This window comes from Martes martes, assembly GCF_963455335.1.
Source record: "Martes martes genome assembly, chromosome: 1".
Lineage (NCBI taxonomy): Eukaryota > Metazoa > Chordata > Mammalia > Carnivora > Mustelidae > Martes > Martes martes.
In genome coordinates, this window is record NC_137888.1 from 115,688,145 (window position 1) to 115,708,640 (window position 20,496).

The following is a 20,496-nucleotide window of genomic DNA, read 5'->3' on the forward strand; positions in this document are numbered from 1 at the left end:
CCTTGCTAGTTCAGCTCTTTCCATAAGGTTCTATTTCCATTCCCCTCTTCTTAGGCGACTACAATTACAAATTTTGTTATATATTTCCAGCCCACATTCATACTACATAGGCTGTTCATATATCATTTATCTATGTGTTTTTTAAAAAGCATTTGTGATTCAGGGTACCTGGGTGCCTCAGTTGGTTTAGTGTCCAACTCTTGGTTTCAGCTCAGGTCTTGATCTCAGGGTCATGACATCCAGCCGTGCATCAAGCTCCACAGTCAGTGCAGAATCTGTTTGAGATCCTCTCTCCCTCCTCTGTATGCACACGCTTTCTCTCTCTCCCTCTCTCTTTCTCTTTCTCTAATATAAATAAATAAAATCTTTTTTTTTTTTCAAAAAGGCATTTGTGATTAAAAACTTCTTTCAGGGTCACCTGGGTGGCTCAGTCGGTTAAGCATCTGCCTTCAGCCCAGGTCATGATGTCAGGGTCCTAGGATCCAGTCCTGCATCTTATTCTCTGTTCAGCGGGGAGCCTGCTTCCCCCTCTCCCTCTGCCTGGCTCTATGCCTACTTGTGCTCTCTCTGTTAAATAAATAAATGTGATCTTTTAAAAATAATAAATAAATAAAAATAAATAAATAAAAACTTTTTACAGAAATTATTTTTACCTATCATCTTTTCCGAAGTCCTTGCCATCAGGCTATCCAACTTACTACCTGTCCTTTATGTTGTTATCTAGTGTTGTCCTCATCACTCTGGCTTTAGTCATCGAAGATTTTAGTGCCAGGCCCATTGTCCTTGCTACTGCTATTCATATTGTCATTCTCAGTGGTGTCCAGCCACAATTCACACTGATGACTTAGTCAACAGTGTGGCCTCTTTGTTTCTTGATCTCTTTCTTCCTAACTGTCCTGCCCTCCACTCCACCTCAAACACATGGTTCCATATAATAATTTAGAGCTTATCATTATCAGGGCACCTGGGTGGCTCAGTCGGTTAAGCCTACAACTTTTGATTTTGGCTCAGGTTGTGTTCTCAGGGTTGTGGAATAGAGCCCTGAGTCAGACTCTGTGCTCAGTAGAGAGTCAACTTGAGATTCTCTCTCTTCCTCTGCCTGTACCTCTTCCCAGCCCCATGTACTCTCTTCTCTCTCCCCCCTTCTCTATCTCTAATAATTATATCTTTAGATGTTCTCATTATCAGTATCTTCACCACCTCAATTTTTTGACTACCTACCTCAGTTCATTTATCCCTATTCTAGTAATTCATCCACATTTTGACCTTCCATTCTTTGACACTACAACGTGATTGCCCTCTTGTGTCTCCATCTGTCTATGTTTTTAGCTTAAATTCCATTATTTGTCATGATACTCTCTTCGTTGCATTTATCTTCTGTTCCTTTGGCCCCCCAACTTCCTCCTTTTCAGAATCCCAGCCAAGGTTCAACCTGCATCTTCCTTCATTCTTGCTCCCTAAAAAGCAGAACATCACTGGAGAGAAGTACAAAACTGTAGCTTAAGTTATGACCATAAATTTCAGGTGGGGTCATACTCTTGTGGTTGTGACTGAAATATAGATAATAACCAAAATAGGGCACCCAGAAATAAAAGTGGGTTTCTTACAAAGGGAAAAAAGTCCATTAGCTCTAACAGAGAACATAGTTTCTCTGCTGACGTTAGAATTCTCATTCTGGTATATTACAGGTTTCTCACTTTTAATTTATATTCTTTTCACCTGGAAGGTCTCATTGAACTTCTGACTTGGTTACTGATCTCTTTCCGCTTTTACCTCAAGTCCTTCCACTTGGCTTCTCTTCTAAATCTTGGAGGGCTTGGATCATTAACCTTGATACCTAAGGATGAAATATTAGGCTTCCTTGTTTTGTAGTTCTCTGAGGAATCTTTTCACTTAGGATTTGCAGTATAGGAAATAGTGTTGTTTTATCTGATCTTCTTTAGGGTTGTTTTCTTTGATAAGAACATTAATTTTTAGTCCCTGCTGTGTTGAGATACTATGCCTTACAGGTGAGAATGACTCTTCCAGAAAAGATCCATTGAATAAAGACACAGTCTGGATATGCAGGGGAAAAGTACCTTTTCTGGTTTGGACAGTTGACCAAAGGTCTTGTCCTTTTGTATTTTGTTGTCATTGTTTCAGCCATAATTTATAATGCGGCAAAGAAATTTGAGTTCAAAATCTAAACCATAGACTGTAAAGGGCTGGTGATTATAGAGCTTCACATGAGTTTCTTGCTTTAGAGCAACATGCCAGTTTCCTTGAAAATCACAGATGTTTTTGCTTATCACCTAGGAAAGACTTTGGACTTCCAAAGTCAAGAGCCATGGTAGAAAGCCCTTTGGCTTGAATGCAGAAGAGCATCTTAAATGGGAACTAGACAGAGAACAGTTACTGTTGGACACTGCAAACCTATAAAATGAAAGATACACTAAATTTCTAAGCCCTATACTATCAATAGACATTGTAACTTTTTCTTTTTTGTATGATTACAGAGGGAGGTATACACATGCCTATAGAGCATGCATTTTTTCCAGTACGCCATGATTTCATTTATTACCAGTTGTCTTTTACACAGGTCACTTCATTTCTTTTACCTCTCAAGCCACTATAATAATTTGAACTAGTGATCCTTGCATTTTTATACTCCTGATTGTGTTATAATGCTTTGTGCGTAGAAGACAGTATATAGTGAAAGAAGAGACTGATGGTTAAGTAATATATATTACAGCTAAATCTTGAAATGCTTTTTAACTTTGTCATAAAGCCTCAGGAAGTTAAATATAGCTTTCAGTGTGTTTTGATAATGATGCAAATCATTCAGATGTGTTGTGTTTTTAAAGCTACAACTGAAATGTGTTACTTACCTGAGTAAGGAATAGCTTTGTAATCTTCTCTTTCTTGTTTTATAGAGAGAGAGAGCACACAAGTGCAAATAGGTGAGGGGCAGAGGAGGAAAGAGAGAGAGAGAGAGAGATTCTTAAGCAGACTCCATGCTCATCATGGAGCCTGACATAGGGCTTGATCTCATGTCCCTGAGATCATGACCCAAGCTGAATCAAGAGTCGAGTACTTAACCTACTGAGCCACTCAGGCACCCCTATAATTTTCTATTCTTAGCTCTCACTAGAATTACAACTTATGACATTTACTATTATTAAAAGAAACCGAGGGATAGTTTTGCTTATTTTTTATTTTTGCTTCTTACCAGGTTTCCATTCTTTTATGGGTGCATTAAAAAGAATAATTATACAAGTGCCTGGGTGGTTCATTTAGATAAAGCATCCAACTCTTGATTTTAACTCGGGTTATGATCTCAGGCCATGGAATTCTGCCCCATGCCCACTCATGTGCATGCCTGTACTCCTTCTTTCTAAAGATTTTATTTATTTATTTACAGACAGAGATTACAAGTAGGCAGAGAGATAGGCAGAGAGAGGGGCGGGGGAAGCAGGCTCCCCGCTGAGCAGAGAACCCAATATGGGGCTCGATCCCAGGACCCTGAGATCATGACCTGAGCCAAAGGCAGAGGCTTTTTTTTTTTTTTTTAAGATTTTATTTATGTATTGACAGATAGAGATTACAAGTAGGCAGAGAGGCAGGCAGAGAGAGAGGAGGAAGCAGGCTCCCTGCTGAGCAGAGAGCCCGACGCGGGGCTCGATCCCAGGACCCCGGGATCATGACCCGAGCCGAAGGCAGAGGCTTTAACTCACTGAGCCACCCAGGCTCCCCCAAAGGCAGAGGCTTTAACCCACTGAGCCACCCAGGTGCCCCACTCCCTCTTCCTAAAATAAATAAATCTTCTTTAAATAAAGCATAATTATAAATTGGACTGACAGATCTGAACTGGTGTCAGAGCATAGAGGTTTTTTTAAAAAGACTTTATGTTTTAGAGCAATTATAGCACAGCAAAATTCACAGCAAAATTAAGCAGAGGGTACAGAAATTTCTTACATATCATTTGCCCCCATCCATGCACAGCCTCCCCTATTATCAACATCCCCCACCAGAGTGAGATATTTGTTACAACTGATGAACCTATATTGCTACATCTTACCCAAAGCTCACAGTTGACATTAGATTTAACTTTTAATTGTATATTCTGTGGGCTTGGACAAATATATAATGATCTGTATCCACCATCACAGAACATACAGAGTAGTTTCACTTATTTAAAAATCCTATATTCTGCCTGTTCCTTTCTTTCCTCTAACCTGTAGGACCACTGATCTTTTTACTGTTACCATAGTTTGGCCTTTTCCAGAATGTCGTATAGCTTGTATCATACAATATGTAGCCTTTTGAGGTTGGCTTCTTTCACATAGTAATATGCATCTAAGGTTTCCCATATCTTTTCATGGCTTGATAGCTCATTTCTTTTTAGTGCTGAATAACTCTTTGGGTGTACCACAGTTTATTTATCCATTCACCAATGGAAGAACATCTTGGTTTCTTATAAATTTTAGAAATTATGAATAAAGCTGCTTTAAATATCTTTGAGCAGGTTTATGTGTAGACGTAAGTTTTCATCTCCTTTTGGTGAATACCAAGGAACATGATGGCTAATATCATATGATAAGAATACGTTTAGTTTTATAAGAAGTGGCCAAACTGTCTTCCAAATTGACTGTACTCCAGCGGTATAGTATGAGTGTTCTTGTTGTTTCATATTCTTAACAGCATTTGAGGTTATCATTGTTCGGTATCTGAGCCTTCTAATAGATGTACAACAATTTTAATTAGCATTTTCCTGATGACATGTGGTGTGTGGAGCACCTTTTTCATATTCACCACCTTTGGTCTTTGGTGAGGTATGTTAAGGGTCTTTGGCACATTTTAAAATTGAGTTGTTTTCTTACTGTTGAGTTTAAGAGTTCTTTGTATATTTTGGCCAACAGTTCTTTATCAGGTATGTCTTTTGCAAATATTTTTCTCCCAGTCTGTGGCTGGTCTTTTATTTTTTTTTTATTTTTTTAAGATTTTATTTATTTATTTGACAGACAGAGATCACAAGTAGGCAGAGAGGCAGGCAGACAGAGAGGAGGAAGCAGGCTCCCTGCTGAGCAGAGAGCCCGATGCGGGACTCGATCCCAGGACCCTGGGATCATGACCTGACTCAAAGGCAGAGGCTTTAACCCACTGAGCCACCCAGGCACCCCAGGTCTTTTAGTTTTTTAGATAGTGTCTTTTTCAGAGCAGAAACATTTTAATGAAATCTAGCTTTTTTATACTTTTTTTCATGGATCCTGCCTTTGGTGTTTTATCTAAAAGGTCATTACCAAATCTGGAGTCATTTAGATTTTCTCCTATGTTTTCTTCTAGGAGTCTTACAGTTTTATGTTTCATGTACAGGTCTTTGATCCATTTTGAGTTAATTTTGTAAGGTTTATGTCTTGATTTGTTTTTTTTTTCTTTTGCATGTGGATGTCGAGTTGTTTCAACACCATTTATTGAAAAGACTGTCTTTGCTCCATTAAATTGCCTTTGTTCCTCTGTCAAAGATCACTTGACTATATTTATCTAGGTATGCTTCTGGTCCATTTCATCTAGGTTATGAAATTTGTAGGCATAGAGCTGTTCATAGTATTTCTTTATTACCCTTTTAATGTCCCTGGGCTCTGTCATTATGTCCCCTCTTTCATTTCTGATATTAATGATTTGTCTTCTCTTTTTTTCTTAGTTAGGTTGGCTAGAGGATTACCAATTTTATTGATCTTTTCAAAGAAGCAGCTTTTGGTCTTAACTGATTTTTATGGTTGATTTCCTGTTTTTTAATTTCATTGATTTCTGCTGTAATTTTATTCTTTCCTTCTTATTTTAATTTGCTCTTTTTTAATTTCACAAGGTAGAAACTAAGATGATTCATTTTAGATTTATAGTATTGAATGTATTCAGGTCTATAAATTTCCCTCTTAGCACTGCTTTCACTGTATCCCACAATTTTGATACATCATGTTTTCATTTTCACTTGGTTCAAAATATTTTTTAGTTTCTCCAGAGATTTCTTTTTTGATCCGTGTATTATTTAATCCCTACATATTTTGAGATTCTTCAGCTATCATTTTGTTACTGATTTCTTTTCATTCCATCATGATCTGAGAGCAGACATGGTATGATTTTTTTTTTTTTTAATTTGTTAAGTTGTGTTTTATGGCCCAGACTGTAGTCTGTCTTGGTGAATGCTCCATGTGAGCTTAAGAAGAATGTATGTTCTGTTATTGGATGGAGTAGTCTATAGGTATCCACTATATCCTGTTGATTAGTCATATTGTTGAGTTCAGCTATGAACTTACTGATTTTCTGCCTCCTATTTCTCTCCATTTATAAGAAAAGAATGTGGATCCATCTGTTTCTCCTTGCAGTTCTGTCATTTTGGCCTCACATAGCTTGACAGTATTGCTAGATGCATACGTCTTAGGGATTGTTATATCTTCTTGGAGAATTGACCCTTTTGTCATTATGTAATGCCCTTCTTTATCTCTCATACCTTTGTTTATTTTGAGTCTGGAATTAATACAGTTACTCCCACTATCTTCAATTAGTGTTAGAATGGTAGTATCTTTCTCCATCCCTTTACTTTTCATCTGTATGTGCCTTTATGGAGTGGCTCTGTTATAAACAATATATAATTGGGTCTTGTTTTTGATCGACTCTGATAATCTTGGTCTTCTAATTGGTGCATTTAGACCATTGGTGTTCATAGTGATTATTGATATAGTTGGATTAATATCTATTATATTTGTTACTGTATTCTATTTGTTGTTCTTGTTTCTTTATTTGTTATCCACTCTCTTTCTTTTACAGTTTTACTGAAACATTTTATTCCATTTTCTCTCCTTCCTTAACAGTTAAAGTCTCATTTTACTTTTTCAGTGGTTGCCCTAGAGTTTGCAATATACATATCAACTAACACTATACAGCTTCACAGGAAGTGTAATTACCTTAAAATAATCCTAATTCCTCTCTCCCATCCCTTGTACCATTGTTTACATTCATTTCACTTATACACATATATATACATAAGCAAATATAGTTGAATACAGTGTTCCTACTGTTACTTTCTGAGAAGTTAAAATGTAATTCATATCTTTGTACCTCTATCAGTATAGTAGGTTTTTTCCCTGTGACTTATTTTTTTTTTTTAAGATTTTATTTATTTATTCGACAGACAGAGATCACAAGTAAGCAGAGAGGAGGAAGCAGGCTCCCTGCTGAGCAGAGAGCCCCATGCGGGGCTCTATCCCAGGGGGCAGAGGCTTTAACCCACTGAGCCATCCAGGCACCCTTCCCTGTGACTTCTTTTTAGATTCCTCTCCTTTCCCACTACCTTTTTCCTCTTCTTTGAAAAGGATATTTCTATGTGTAATTTTCTTGGCATTTGACCTACTTGGTGTTTTCTGACCTTCCTAGATCTGTGGTTTGATGTCTGATGCCAATTTAGGTGAATTCTTAAGGTCATTATTCTTGTTTCAAATATTTCTTCCATTCTTTCCTTCCACATTTGGTATTCCCATTTCATAAATGTCACACCTTTTGTAGCTGTCTCACCGTTCTCGGATATTTTGTTTTAGGTTTCTTTTGTTTCATTCTTTTTTTTTTTTTTCTCTCTGCTTTTTAGTGTTAGTGGTTGCTATTGAGATATCCTCAAGTTCAGAGATTCTCTTCTCAGCCCATCAAAGGCATTCTTCATTTCTGTTAACAGTGTTTTCAATGTCTAGTATTTCGTTCTGTTTCTCTTAGAATTCCCATCTCTCTGCTTATTGCTCATCTGTTTTTGCATAATGTCTGTCCACTAGAGCCATTAGCATATTGATCATTGTTGCTTTATTTTTTTAAGGTTTATTTATTTATTTTAGAAAGAGACAGAGAACAGGGGAAAGGACAGAGGGAGAGTGAGAGAGAGTCTTAAGCAGACTCCACACTGAGCACCAGACTGGCGTGGGGCTCGATTTCATGATGCTGCAATCATGACCTGAGCCAGAACCAAGAATTGGACAATTAACTATCTACATCACCCAGGCACCCCTAATCATTGTTGTTCTAAGTTCCTGGTCTGATATTCCAAAATTTCTGCTATATCTTCAGTCTGTTCTGATGCTTGCTCTGTCTCTTCCAAGTGTGTTTTTGCCTTTTATTACATCTTGTAATTTTTTTCCTGGTAGGCATGATGTATTGGGTAAAAGGAACTGCTGTAAATAGGCCATTAGTAATGCGATTATAAGGTGTTGGAGAGGGAAAGTGTTCCTAGCCCTGTGATCAGGTCTCAAGTCTTTTAATGAGTTTGCACCTCTGGAATGTAAGCTGCACAGTGCCTCTCAGTATTCTCACCTTCCTCCCTTAGGTGGGATAGGATGACTAGAATGGACTGGAGTTGATTATTTCCCTTACCCCAGGTTACTGTTCTCTGATAAAACCCTAGCAGGTTAGGCTTTGATCATTTCTCCTGAGGGCAGACTTTGTTACGAAAAACAGAATGCTCTTGTTTATTTGAAAATCGGTTGTTTTCCCTTCCTCCTGTCAGTAGCATGAGGAGATTTTTCTCCACTGTTCACTGTGAGAGCCTGGTAGAGATCCAGGAGGTAAAACTCACAAATGTGTGGGCTCCCCCAATAATAGGGTCCCCCAGAAGTGTTTTTACTGGCCCATGCTGAACCTCCAGCGATTTGCAAGTTACAATTCAGGTTTCTCTATCCTAGCACTAGTTCCCACAGAGTTTTATGGTGTGGTAAGTTATAATTCTTTGTATTTGCCTACCATTTTCTCCAGTTTGGGGGCAGGAGTTTGCCCTGTCATCCCCCTTATCCTAAAGGTCTAAGAAGACTTGAATTTTTAGTTTGTTTAGCTTTTTAAGGTGTTGTTAGAACAGAGTGATGACTTCCAAGCTTCTTACATGCCAAACTAGAAACCAGAAGTCCCTTAATTATTGTAAAATTTTGTCAAGCATAATCTTTGTGAACCTATTTTTAAGCTTTCAGTTTTCATTATTTACAATTAAATTTTAAGTAATAGAAATTTTTTTAAACTTAACCTGCAAAATGACGTCTCAGAAAAATTAGATTATTGTACTTTAGATTTTGTATTACGGTCTTTTCTAGGACAGCCTTTTGAATGACACTTCTTAGATTTCACTGGTGCAAATCAGTTAATGTAAAACTCCTTTTTAGTTCTGTTTTTTTAAGAGAAGACAAACATGATAAGTTTGCTTACTGATCTGAATATCTGTACTAGTTTTTACTAGTATAGTAAACTTGAGCTTGAGCTTGTCTAATTTTTTAGAAAGTTGAGCTTGTCTAATTTTTACCTGGTCTTTTCTACCAACTTACATAAATAAATGGATATGAGTTATACATTAACTAACCTTAAAATTGATAATTCACAAATGCAGTTCTGAATGGCTCTTTTCACTTAAAGTGCTTTTTACTTTCTTTATTTTGAAGCTGCTTCTCAACCTGTTGATAACCATGTTAGCCCATCTTCCTACTTGGGCCATACACCAGCATCACCAGCCAGATACTCACCTGTTTCAAAAGCAGTGCTTGGAGATGATGAAATTACAAGGTAAGGAACTGAACATTTGTCCTTCGTAAATAAAGCCAACTGTTAGAAGAAGTTGTAATCAGCCCAGTAAGATAGCCACAATTTTCAGGACTAAAAGATTTTACTGACAGATAATGAACTTAAACCTAAATTTTTTTCATTGGAGGGTTCTTTGAGGAGGCTGAAATATAAAATTATTTTATATTCCAGGGGCACCTGGGTGGCTCAGTGGGTTAAAGCCTCTGCCTTCGGCTCAGGTCATGATCTCAGGGTCCTGGGATCAAGCCCCACATCAGGCTCTCTGCTCCGCGGGGAGCCTGCTTCCCTTCCTCTCTCTCTGTCTGCCTCTCTGCCTACTTGTGATCTCTGTCAAATAAATAAATAATTTATATTCCAGTAAATCACTGCCCTTTTTAAAAACATGCTACTTTTTTTTTCAGAAATGGTTAATTGTGCTTAGAAATTAGCATAGATAAAACTAAGTTAAGAATATGCTATGTATATTTAAAACTAACTTTTCATATATCCCTGTTTAATATATATTATAAAATTTTTATAGCAGTAATTTGATTCATGTTTAGAATTCAACAACTGATATTTTCTTTCCTTGATATGTATCCCTGATATCCTCACTCCTAAGATTTACCTTGATCTGACTTTACTGTTTTAAATAAAGTTTATAAATCCATCTTTTTATTCCCAAAGAACTCTTAAGTATGTGGGAAAAAATAAGTGAAAAGTGTTTTAGATCTTTTACACATTATTTACTATAGTAATAAGGATGTTATGTTTATACATTGCTGTATAATTTGTACAAGTATTTCATATTATAACTTTAACATTAAATGTCTGCCAATTAATGTCTGTTTTATGTTTTTATTAATTGCATTATTGTTGGCATTACTATTTTTGAGCTTTCAAAATTGTAATTATTCTTATCAGACTCCTGACTCTAGGCAAGGATTCTTTAAGGGCAGATAGGAAAGGATATTCATCTATGTCCTTTTTTTTAAGAGTTAGCAACATTGAAAACTTAATTTATAGGGGCACCCAGGTGGCTCAGTCATTAAGTGTCTGCCTTTGGCTCAGGTCATGATTCCAGTGTCCTGGGACTGAACCCCATATTGGGCTCCCTGCTCAGCAGAAAGCCTGCTTCTCCCTCTCCAGCTTCCCCATGCTTGTGTTCCTTCTCCCACTCTATCATAAAGAAAGAAAATCTTTTAAAAAAAATTGTAAATATGTGCTCAGTAGTTGTGTTGGAAGTGAAAATGAGCAGAAAAACTGGTTTTTGTGGTTCTCTCTTTGTGATATGAATTTTCAAGACTGTTAAGTCTTTAGGCTGTTCTCCTATGCTAATCTGTCATGGCTTTATTGTTTTCTAATAGTGCCAATTATAGAAATAAAGAGGAAAAATAGTTAATGGCTTATCCAGTCTTTAATTTCTACATATTTTTCAAACTAAAAAATATGTTATATTGGTGTCTTGATTGCTGTTCCCCATCTTTTTTCATTCTATATCTCTTCTCTATAAAAAAGTCCATTTTATTGGACTTTTTTGGTATTACACTAGTCTACCCGTTTTGTTTACTTTTATGTGAAAATCAGGTGGTTGATTACTGCATATGCCTTCCTGAAACATGTGTTTTAGCACTCCCTTTTAATAATTACACAACTTTGTCCAGATATAAAGTACAAAAAATCTTTACCCTCACATTTGAAGTTCTCCACAATTTGACCCTAAGCAGTCTTTCAGAGGTTATCTCACATTACCAATTTTAAAAAGGAAAAGAGGACACCTGGGTAGCTTAGTTGGTTAAGTGTCTGTCTCCAGCTCAGGTCATGATCTCAGGATTGTCCTGGGATCTAGCCCCGCTTCAGGCTCTCTGCTCAGCAGAGGAGCCTGCTTCTCCCTCTCCCTCTGCGCCTACTCTCTCACTCACTCTCTCTCTCAAATAAAAAAGTAAAATCTTTTTTAAAAATAAATAATATAAAATTAAAAAGGAAAAGAAATCCCAACATACAGAAAATTGATGATTCTAAAGTTCATTTTATTAACAGCTTTATTGAGAGATGATCCACATATCATACACTTATCCCATTTAAAATGTAAACCCAGTTATTTTTGGTACATTAGATTATTAATTGTTTAAGGCCTCTTTTTTTAAAAATTTATTTATTTATTTATTTGACAGAGTACAAACAGAGGGAGTGGCAAAGAGAGGGAGAAGTAGACTCCCACTGAGCAGAGAGCCTGACGGGGCTTGATCCCAGGACCCCGGGATCATGACCTGAGCCAAAGGCAGATGCTTAACTGCCTGAGCCACCCCAGTACCCCACATTATTAGTTTTTTTAAATGTGCAATTCATGGGCATTAATTGCATTCACAATGTTAGGCAATCATCACCATCTATTCCAGAACCTTTTTGCCACATCAGACAAACTACAGCCATTAAACAGTAATTCCAGATTTCCTCTCCTCCCAGTCCCTGGTAACCTCTAGTCTAGTGTACTTTGTGTCCTATACATTTGCTTATTCTGGATTGTCCAAATAAGTATCATCTTAAAATTCTTTTGTGTCTGACTTCTTTCATTTAGCATGATGTTTTCAGGATTCATCCATGTTGTAGCATGTACCAAAACTTCATTCCTAGGGTACCTGGGTGGCTCAGTCAGTTAAGTGTCTGTCTTTTGCGCAGGTCATGATCCCAGTTTTCTGGGATGGAGCCTCGCATCAGGCACTCTGCTTAGCAGGGAGCCTGCTTCTCCCTTTCCCTCTGCCTGCTACTCCCCCTGCTTGTGTGCTCTCGTGCTCTCTCTCTCTGTCAAATAAATAAATAAAATAGATATTTTTTTAAATCTTCATTCTTTATGGCTGACTAATATTCCATTATGTGTATATACTACATTTTGTTTATCCATTCATCTGTTAATGGAACCTTGGGTTGTTTCTACCTTTTGGGTATTGAGAATAATGACCTGATAAACATTGGCTTGCACTTTCTTGCATCCTTGTTTTCACTTCCTTTGGATATATACTAAAGTGTGGAATTACTGAGTCACATAGTCAGTATGTTTACATTTATGAGGAACCATTTGTTTTCTATTGCAACCACACCATATTACATTCCCACGGGCATCAATATATGAGGGTTCAGTTTCTCCACATCCTCACCAATACTTGTTTTTTTCTGTTCTATTTTGTTTCATAGCCATTGTAGTAGGTGGGATATATCTCATGATTTTCATGCATTTCTCTAAAGACTAAAGATGTTGAACATCTTTTCATGTGTCTGTGTTATTTGAAAAATCAGAATTTATTTTCCTCTGAAATACTGTTGGATTTTAGCAGAGTATTTTAAATTATTATTTATGTAAAATTTATATTTATATAAAACTAATATATATGTGTAGCTTTTTGCTTCATACATATATATATTCTTTTTTAAGTTTACATACAGTATAATACTAGTTTCGAGTGTAGAATTTAGTGATTCAGCACTTACTTACAACACCCAGTGCTCATCACAAGTGCTGTCCTTAATACTCATCACCCATTTAATCCATCCCCCCTCCCACTTCCTCCATATATGTTCTAAAGTAATAGAAACCCTATACTATAAGTCCATCATCTAACAGTGAAATAAAACATCGATATAGTGAAATCTATTTTGTCCCCTGATCCTACACTGCCTCACCAAGTGAACTGTTTTCCTGAATTTGGATTTATTATTCCCTTTTTTCTTTTATATATGTGTGCATGTGTTTAATATTTTCTAAACAATTTATTATTTGGTTTTACTGTTTTTGACAAAATATAATTTTGTTTACGCTATAAGTGAACTGGCAAAGCTGAATAATGATGAAAACCTATGTATGACTGGAAAATGCCAGTTTGGGTGTTGAGCAAATGCTTTAAATTAATTCCACATTATATGGAAGGATTCCTAAAATTCATCTTTTAAAAATATTTACTTCTGGCGGCTCCTGGATGGCTCATTCAGTTAAGTGTCTGCCTTCAGTTCAGGTCATGATCCAGTGGTCCTGGGTCTGAGCCCACGCATTGGCCTCCCTGCTCAGCAGGAAGTCCGCTTTTCCCTCTCCCTCTGCCTGCCGCTCGCCCTGCTTCTGTGCATGCTCTCTTGCTCTCTCTCGGTCAAATAAATAAAATCTTTAAAAAAATAAAATTTACTTCTGTTAAGCCTTTTGTTACCAGTAGCTTTTTGAATTGTTTTAGAAAAATCCAATTAAAATTTTAAAATATTTACCAAATATGATAACATTCTAATTTCAAATGATATTCTGTATCTCATCTGCTGCTGAAATTTTCATGGTTTTACCAGAGGTATACTTGGTATTCACACAACCATTTATAACTGGCAGCAAATATGAAACAGTAGTAGTGGTAAGATGTATTCTGATTTCAGAGATTTTAAGTAGGGGGTGGGGAAAAGTCTTATCTTAGAATGGATGAACAGCAGAGAGAGTTGGAAGGGTATGACTTAAGAAGTAAAACTATTTAATTATTTTATACAAAAAGTTTAGAGATGGGCAGTTCATCATTCGTGTAGCAACCCTTAGGTCCATGGTGTCTCTGGGATTCTTCTGGTCTTACCTTCATGGTTATAATATGTTTAAATCAGTAATGGGATTTTATTGTTCATTTTTTGTGTGGGGGTTATTTTGGGTGGGGAAGGGAACAGAATGTGCTTTGTTTTTGTTAGGGTCTATCTTTCTTTGGGAAATAATAATAAAATTTACCTTTATTTCTCAGAGGTCAAAATAGGGTCATAGCCTCAACTTAACAAAGAGGAATGAGATTGCTGTGACTGGCTTAGGTTAGTCATGATTCATCCTTTTGAGACTGGAAAAAGAGCCTACCTTTTCTAAGATAAAGGTTTATCTGCCTTTTACGATATCTAAGAAATAAGGGCAGTGACTGATTCCTAGGTAATAAGATGTGTACAACCTCAGCTTTTCTTAAGTGCGTGTATTTCTTGAGTAGGTTCTTTATGTCATTATTTTTTTTTTAATTACCACAGCTTTTTTCTCCTTTTTGTTTTAGTTTCATATTTGTTTTATAACAAAAATCATTGATTTTTAACATGCATTTTTAGCTTTTATTTAAAATAAGAATTTTTCCTTTAATTTCTAAGCCTACTTTGTAGACTTAGAATCTCTACTTTTGTCTTGAAAACCTTAACTTTCATCTAGCTTTATTTATAATTTGATAATATAAGAGTTATCAGTAGAAAATTCTCGCTGATAAAATATGAAGTTCTATATAAAGTTTCTAAGGTGTTCAATATTTTTCTAATTTTTTTAGGGAACCTAGAAAAGTTGTTCTTCATCGTGGCTCAACAGGCCTTGGTTTCAACATTGTAGGAGGTGAAGATGGAGAAGGAATATTTATTTCCTTTATTTTGGCTGGAGGACCTGCTGATCTTAGTGGAGAGCTCAGAAAAGGAGATCGTATTATATCGGTAGGATATGTTAATCAAAATAACATTTTTATTATTATAACTATGACCTACTATTAGAAGTTTTGTTTTTTACATCCTAAAGTTATGGGAGATATTTTGGTTATTTTCCTACCATTTTGCAACTTAATTGTAGGATTGCAGTGTTGTCTGAGAACATATTCTATAGGATAGATTTTCTTCTGATATTTGACTTACCTATAAGAGGGGTCACTCTTTATAAATGTGCTTGAAGAAAGTTATGTATTCTCTATTTGTTGACTGCAAGGTTTTCTGTATGTTTACTAACCTTGTTATTTATGTAGTACAGATCTTCTTTTTACTGTAATCTGTTTGATCTATTATTAAAAGATATTTTTTAGGCTGTCTGAAGTGATGGTGGATTTAGCAGTTTGTCTTTGCAGCAGTTTTTAATTTTTACATCTTTGAAACTATGTTATTAGATGCATCTAAGTTTAGAATCATTATTCCTTCCTGGTGAGTTGAAATTTTTTATCATTATGTGATAATTCTCTTTATAATAATGGTTTTTACCCTAGAAGCTATGTTGCCTGATATTAATATGGCTCTTTTGTCCTTGATATTTGCCTCATCAAATTATCTTTATTTCACCCTCACTTGTAAATATAATTTAGTCTAAAGAGCTAGGTTGACAGCTATTGTCTGTCAGTACTTTGGAGATACTGTTTTATGCTCTCTGGGTTCTTTTGTTGCTATTTACAAAAAGAGAACTGCACTTTTTCTTGTTTGCAAGTGATTTGGTTTGGTTTTCTTTTTTTTTTTTTTCCACTACTTTTAACTGACTACTTTTAAAGTCTCTTACTCTTTGGTGTACTACAATTTAACTAAAATGTATTTATGGCTAGCATTTTATTTATTCTGTTTGGGATTCATTGTGCTTCCTAGATCAGAGGAGTTCTGTCTTTAATCAATCCTGGAATCTTAGCTAGTATTTTTTCAAATTTTGCATTACCCACATTGTGTGGATTCTATCCTTCTTCAGTTCCTATGAGAGGATATTATCTTTCTGTTCTGCATATCTTTTAACCCCCATTTCATATTTATCAACTCTCTCTCCTTGTACTTAACTTCAGTCATCTGTTTTCTAGTTCATAGATTTTCTTCATCTGCTCTTTAAGCCAAAACCATTTTTTTAATTTCAGAATACCCTTTGCTTTCTAGAAATTCTTTCTGGTTCTTTTTTCAGTTTATCTTGGTGGTTTTTATGGATTCTTTGTTATTTACAGTTCCTAATATTCTTTTAGATTTTTCTTTTAAACCTATTTTATATGAAGTGCTATAAAAGTACTGTTTTTTGAAGCTTACAGGTAACTAGTACATGTGACCTATGATAAATTGTTTTATTCTAAATTTTGCACTGTGAGTTTGTTTTCAGTAGTACTTAATAGAGTGATGGGAGAAAAAGAAAGAATAGATGGGGATGAGGGAAACCAGCCAAATACCTAACATGTAATGGCATCACTAGACTAGAAAAACTAATAAAAATTCTAGGAAGCCACATACCAAGTCTTACACTTGCCAACTCTTTCCCGTTGGTCTTCACTGAGTGCTCAGATGCAATAAACCAAAGGTTGGGAACCAACAGAAGAGAATTGAGAAAAAATGATTCCTGAATCATACAAGGTACCTGCTCATAAAAATAGGGGACCTTGGGCAGAAGATCTGTGAAAACCAGCCCTAGGAACTCTGTACTTGAGGTGTAAAGACAAAAGAGTTGCGGGGGGGGGGGGGGCGCGCGTGGCGGATAAGAGAGTTCAGAAAAAGCCTTCTGAAACTGTGTGGACAGAATGATATCTCCAAAGACACAGCAAGCCTGGGCCAGATCTTAAGAACAAAGAGAACTTACCAGCAACTCAGACGCTGGCAGCAGGTTTATAAAGCAGTTATAAAAGCCAGCAATTCAGCTATAAAACACTTAAGTGATCCTGGTAATCTCCAGGATCTAGTGCTAGTACCCCATCTTATGTCCCTCAGGGGAAAAGGTCTTAATCCTGCTCTCAAAACACATGAAACTGAACTTAATTAAAAACTGCAATAAAATGCGATTGTAGTTCCCCCACTGTTGTGGCCCAATACAAGGGTTGTTCCCTATTCTGGGATTAAATAGAATTTGTTTCATCCTCTATAGTTAGTTTATCTGAAATTGTCTACTTTACAATTAAAAATTACAAAACATGCAAAAAAAAAAAAAACTAGTTGTCAGGACAGAAAGCAGTCAATAAAATTAAATCAAGAGAAGGCTCAAATGTTGAATTTATCAAACAGGGACTTGAAAATAAGTATGATAAAATCATGATGATGATAATGATGATAAATACTAAAGAATATAGAGGTAAAAGTAGAAAATACGGATGAGAAGATTGGAGAATTTAGACAACGATATCAATACTACAAAAAAAGGATCACATGGAATGGCTAGGATTTTTTTTTTTTTAAAAACTGTCACAAATGAAAATTTTACTTAAAAGACTTAATAGCACACTGGACTCAACAAAGGAAAGAATCTATGAACTTGAGCATAGGACAGACAAAGTTTCCAGACTGAAACATAACGGGCAGTGTGTGAAATTTGGGAAGAAAAAGCAGACCAGAGCATCCAGGATCTATGAAACAGTATCAGTAATGAAGAAGAGACAGTCTGTGAAAACATAATGACGGGTCTCTAAAACTGATGAAGAATACCAACCTACAGGTCTATGAAGCTCAGCAAACGGGACCTAGATACATCATAAAGTATTAGACAGCTACACTAAAGAGCATTTGTTAAAATCAGTCTTAGAAACAACACATCTACATAGGAACAATAGAAATGACAACTGACTTCTCAGTATTAATATCAAAAGGCAAAGCCAACTGAGGGATATCTTTAAAGTGCTGAAGGAAAAAACTATAAATTTAGAATCCTATATCCAGTGAAATTATTTATGAGAAATGAAGTTGAAATAAAGACATTTTCAAACGGACAATAGCTTAGAGAATATGTCCCTTGCAAACCTGCAAGAAATACTAGAAGAAATTGTTCTGATTAAGGAGAAATTATACCAGATGAAACCCTAGATTTGCAGAAGGAAATTAAGAACAATAGAAAGTGTACCTGGATCAATATAAAAGGTTTTGAAATTTAAAAAATAATAATTGTACCTATTTTATAAGACTACTAGCCATTTAAAACAAAAATAATTGCATGTATACTAGGGGGTTATGACATAGAAGTAAAATACAAGGCACTAGAGCACAAATTGACAGGAAAAATGGAATTATACTAGTGTTTCTTACAGCTTGTGAAGTGATAAAAATTTATTTGAAAGTAGTGTGATATCTTATATTTACATGTCATTATTTCTGGAAGAAGCTCTAAAAATACTCCCAAGAGCTATAGTTTTAAAAATTCAATACAGGAGGGACGCCTGAGTGGCTCAGTTGGTTAAGTGGCTGCCTTTGCCTCAGGTCATGATCCCAGCGTCCTGGGATCGAGTCCCACATCTGGCTCCTTGCTCAGCAGGGAGCCTGCTTCTCCCTCTGCCTCTGCCTGCCGCTCTGTCTGCTTGTGCTCATTCTCGCTCCTCTCACTCTCTCTGACAAATAAATAAATAAAATCTTTAAAAAAAAAATTCAATACAGGAAATAAAGTGAAATATAAAAAAAAAAAATCCATGCTTCTTACAAACAAAGGCAGAAAAGGAGGGGAAAAAAGGGTAAGTAAAAAGCGATATGAAGATGTGAGATTGAAATCCAACTCTGTCGGTATCTACATTGCAGTTAACACTCTTAATTAAGATGCAGAAATTATCAGCTTGGTTAAAAAAAAAAACAAAAAACCAAGACCCAAATACTATACTCTTCACTAGAAATTCTCTTTAAATAGATGCACATGTTCTAAGTAATAGAGTAGAAGAAAGTATAAACTATACGAACAACACATGAAAGATGGTGTGACATACTCCTTTGAGGCAAAATAGACTTCAACAAATATTATTATTGACAGATTTTTATAATGATGGAAAACATTATTTCATTGTGAACACATAACAGTGTTCAGTGTGCATGTGCCTAATAATTCTTTCAAAATACATGAAGCAAAAATTACCAGAACTAAGGAAAGAAATGGAAAAAATGTACAATCAGGTTGGAGATTTAAACACCTTCTTCCATAATTAATGGAATAAGTAGACAAAAGAAAAAAGAAATTTGTGTCCTTATCACTCATTATCTACAAAAATTAATTTGAAGTGGATGATAGAACTAAATTTCTAGGAGAAAACTATACAAGAAAATCTTGGTGAAGTTGAATTAGATTAAGATTTCTTAAATAGGACTATGGGGCTAAGTCAGTTCAGTGGTGAAAAGAAAGTCTTTTTTTTTAAAACATTTATTTATTTTAGAGAAAGAGAAAGCATGAGCAACCTACATAGCTTAGGGAGGAGAGGGTAGGGAGGAGAAAACAGATTGTCAAGCAGATTCCCCGCTGAGCACAGAGCCTGCCTCAGGGCTCAATCTCACAACCCCCAGGTCATGACCTGAGCCGAAATCAGGAGTCGGATGCCTGACTGAGCCACCCAAATGCCCCAAAAAGAAAATCTTTTTACATAAATGATGCTGAAATGACTAAATATTATATAGAAAAATATGAACTCAACCCCATCTTAGTCCAGATGTAAAAGTTAATTGTACATGGATTTTAAATCTAAATGTAAAGCCCAAACCATAATCCTCCTAGAAGAAAACATAGGAGGATATCATTGCAACCCTGCAGTAGACAAACAGTCTCTTGGACAAGATACATAAAATACTAACCATAAAAAGGGTGCATTAAAAAACCAAATTGGCAAGGAACAGTAGGAAAAAATATTCTTACTGCCTATATCTGACAAAAGACTTGTGTCCAGAATACATAACCATCTCCCACAAATTAACAAAAAGATGAGGAATGCAGTTTTTTAAATGAGCAGAAGAATTAAACAGATACTTCACAAAACAAGATATATGAATGGCTTGTAAGTACATGAAAAGGTACTTAACATGAGGCATCACGGCAGTGCAAAAAAAACCACAGTGAATGAAGCCATTTGTCGGAATTTGGATAGGAGTGATGTAACTTTTCTGTATCTTGATTGTGACAGTGTCTACACAACATGTGCAGTTGTCAAAACTCTTTAACTGTAAACTAAAAAGATTAATTTATTGAAGGTAAATTATGCCTAAATAAAAGGAAATAGAGGTGATCTTTGAACAACACGGGGTTGAACTGCATGCATTCACTTATATACAGATTTTTTGATAAATACAGTCTAGTATGCTAAATGTACTTTCCTTTTAAGATTTATTTATTTATTATTTGAGAGAGAGAGTGCACAAGTGAGGCGAGGGGCAGAGGAAGAGGGAGACAATCAGACTTCCCACTGAGCTGGGAGCCTGTTGCGATGCAGGGGTGAAATCAAGAGTCAGACACTTAACCAACTG

At 35.9% G+C, this 20,496-nt stretch overlaps 1 protein-coding gene across 8 annotated transcripts in view; it reads left to right on the top strand.

Annotated features, from left to right (window-relative positions):
* The window catches only part of DLG1 (discs large MAGUK scaffold protein 1), a gene marked incomplete at its 5' end in the record, with an annotated part of 253,529 nt that overhangs the window by 163,632 nt on the left and 69,401 nt on the right, over positions 1 to 20,496 (top strand). For all 8 annotated transcript variants that reach the window (XM_080829395.1, XM_080829394.1, XM_080829396.1 and 5 more), the window contains 2 exons: positions 9,438 to 9,558; positions 14,862 to 15,018. In XM_080829395.1, the coding sequence (XP_080685521.1) occupies positions 9,438 to 9,558; positions 14,862 to 15,018 (278 nt within the window). The remainder of the gene's footprint in view (positions 1 to 9,437; positions 9,559 to 14,861; positions 15,019 to 20,496) is intronic.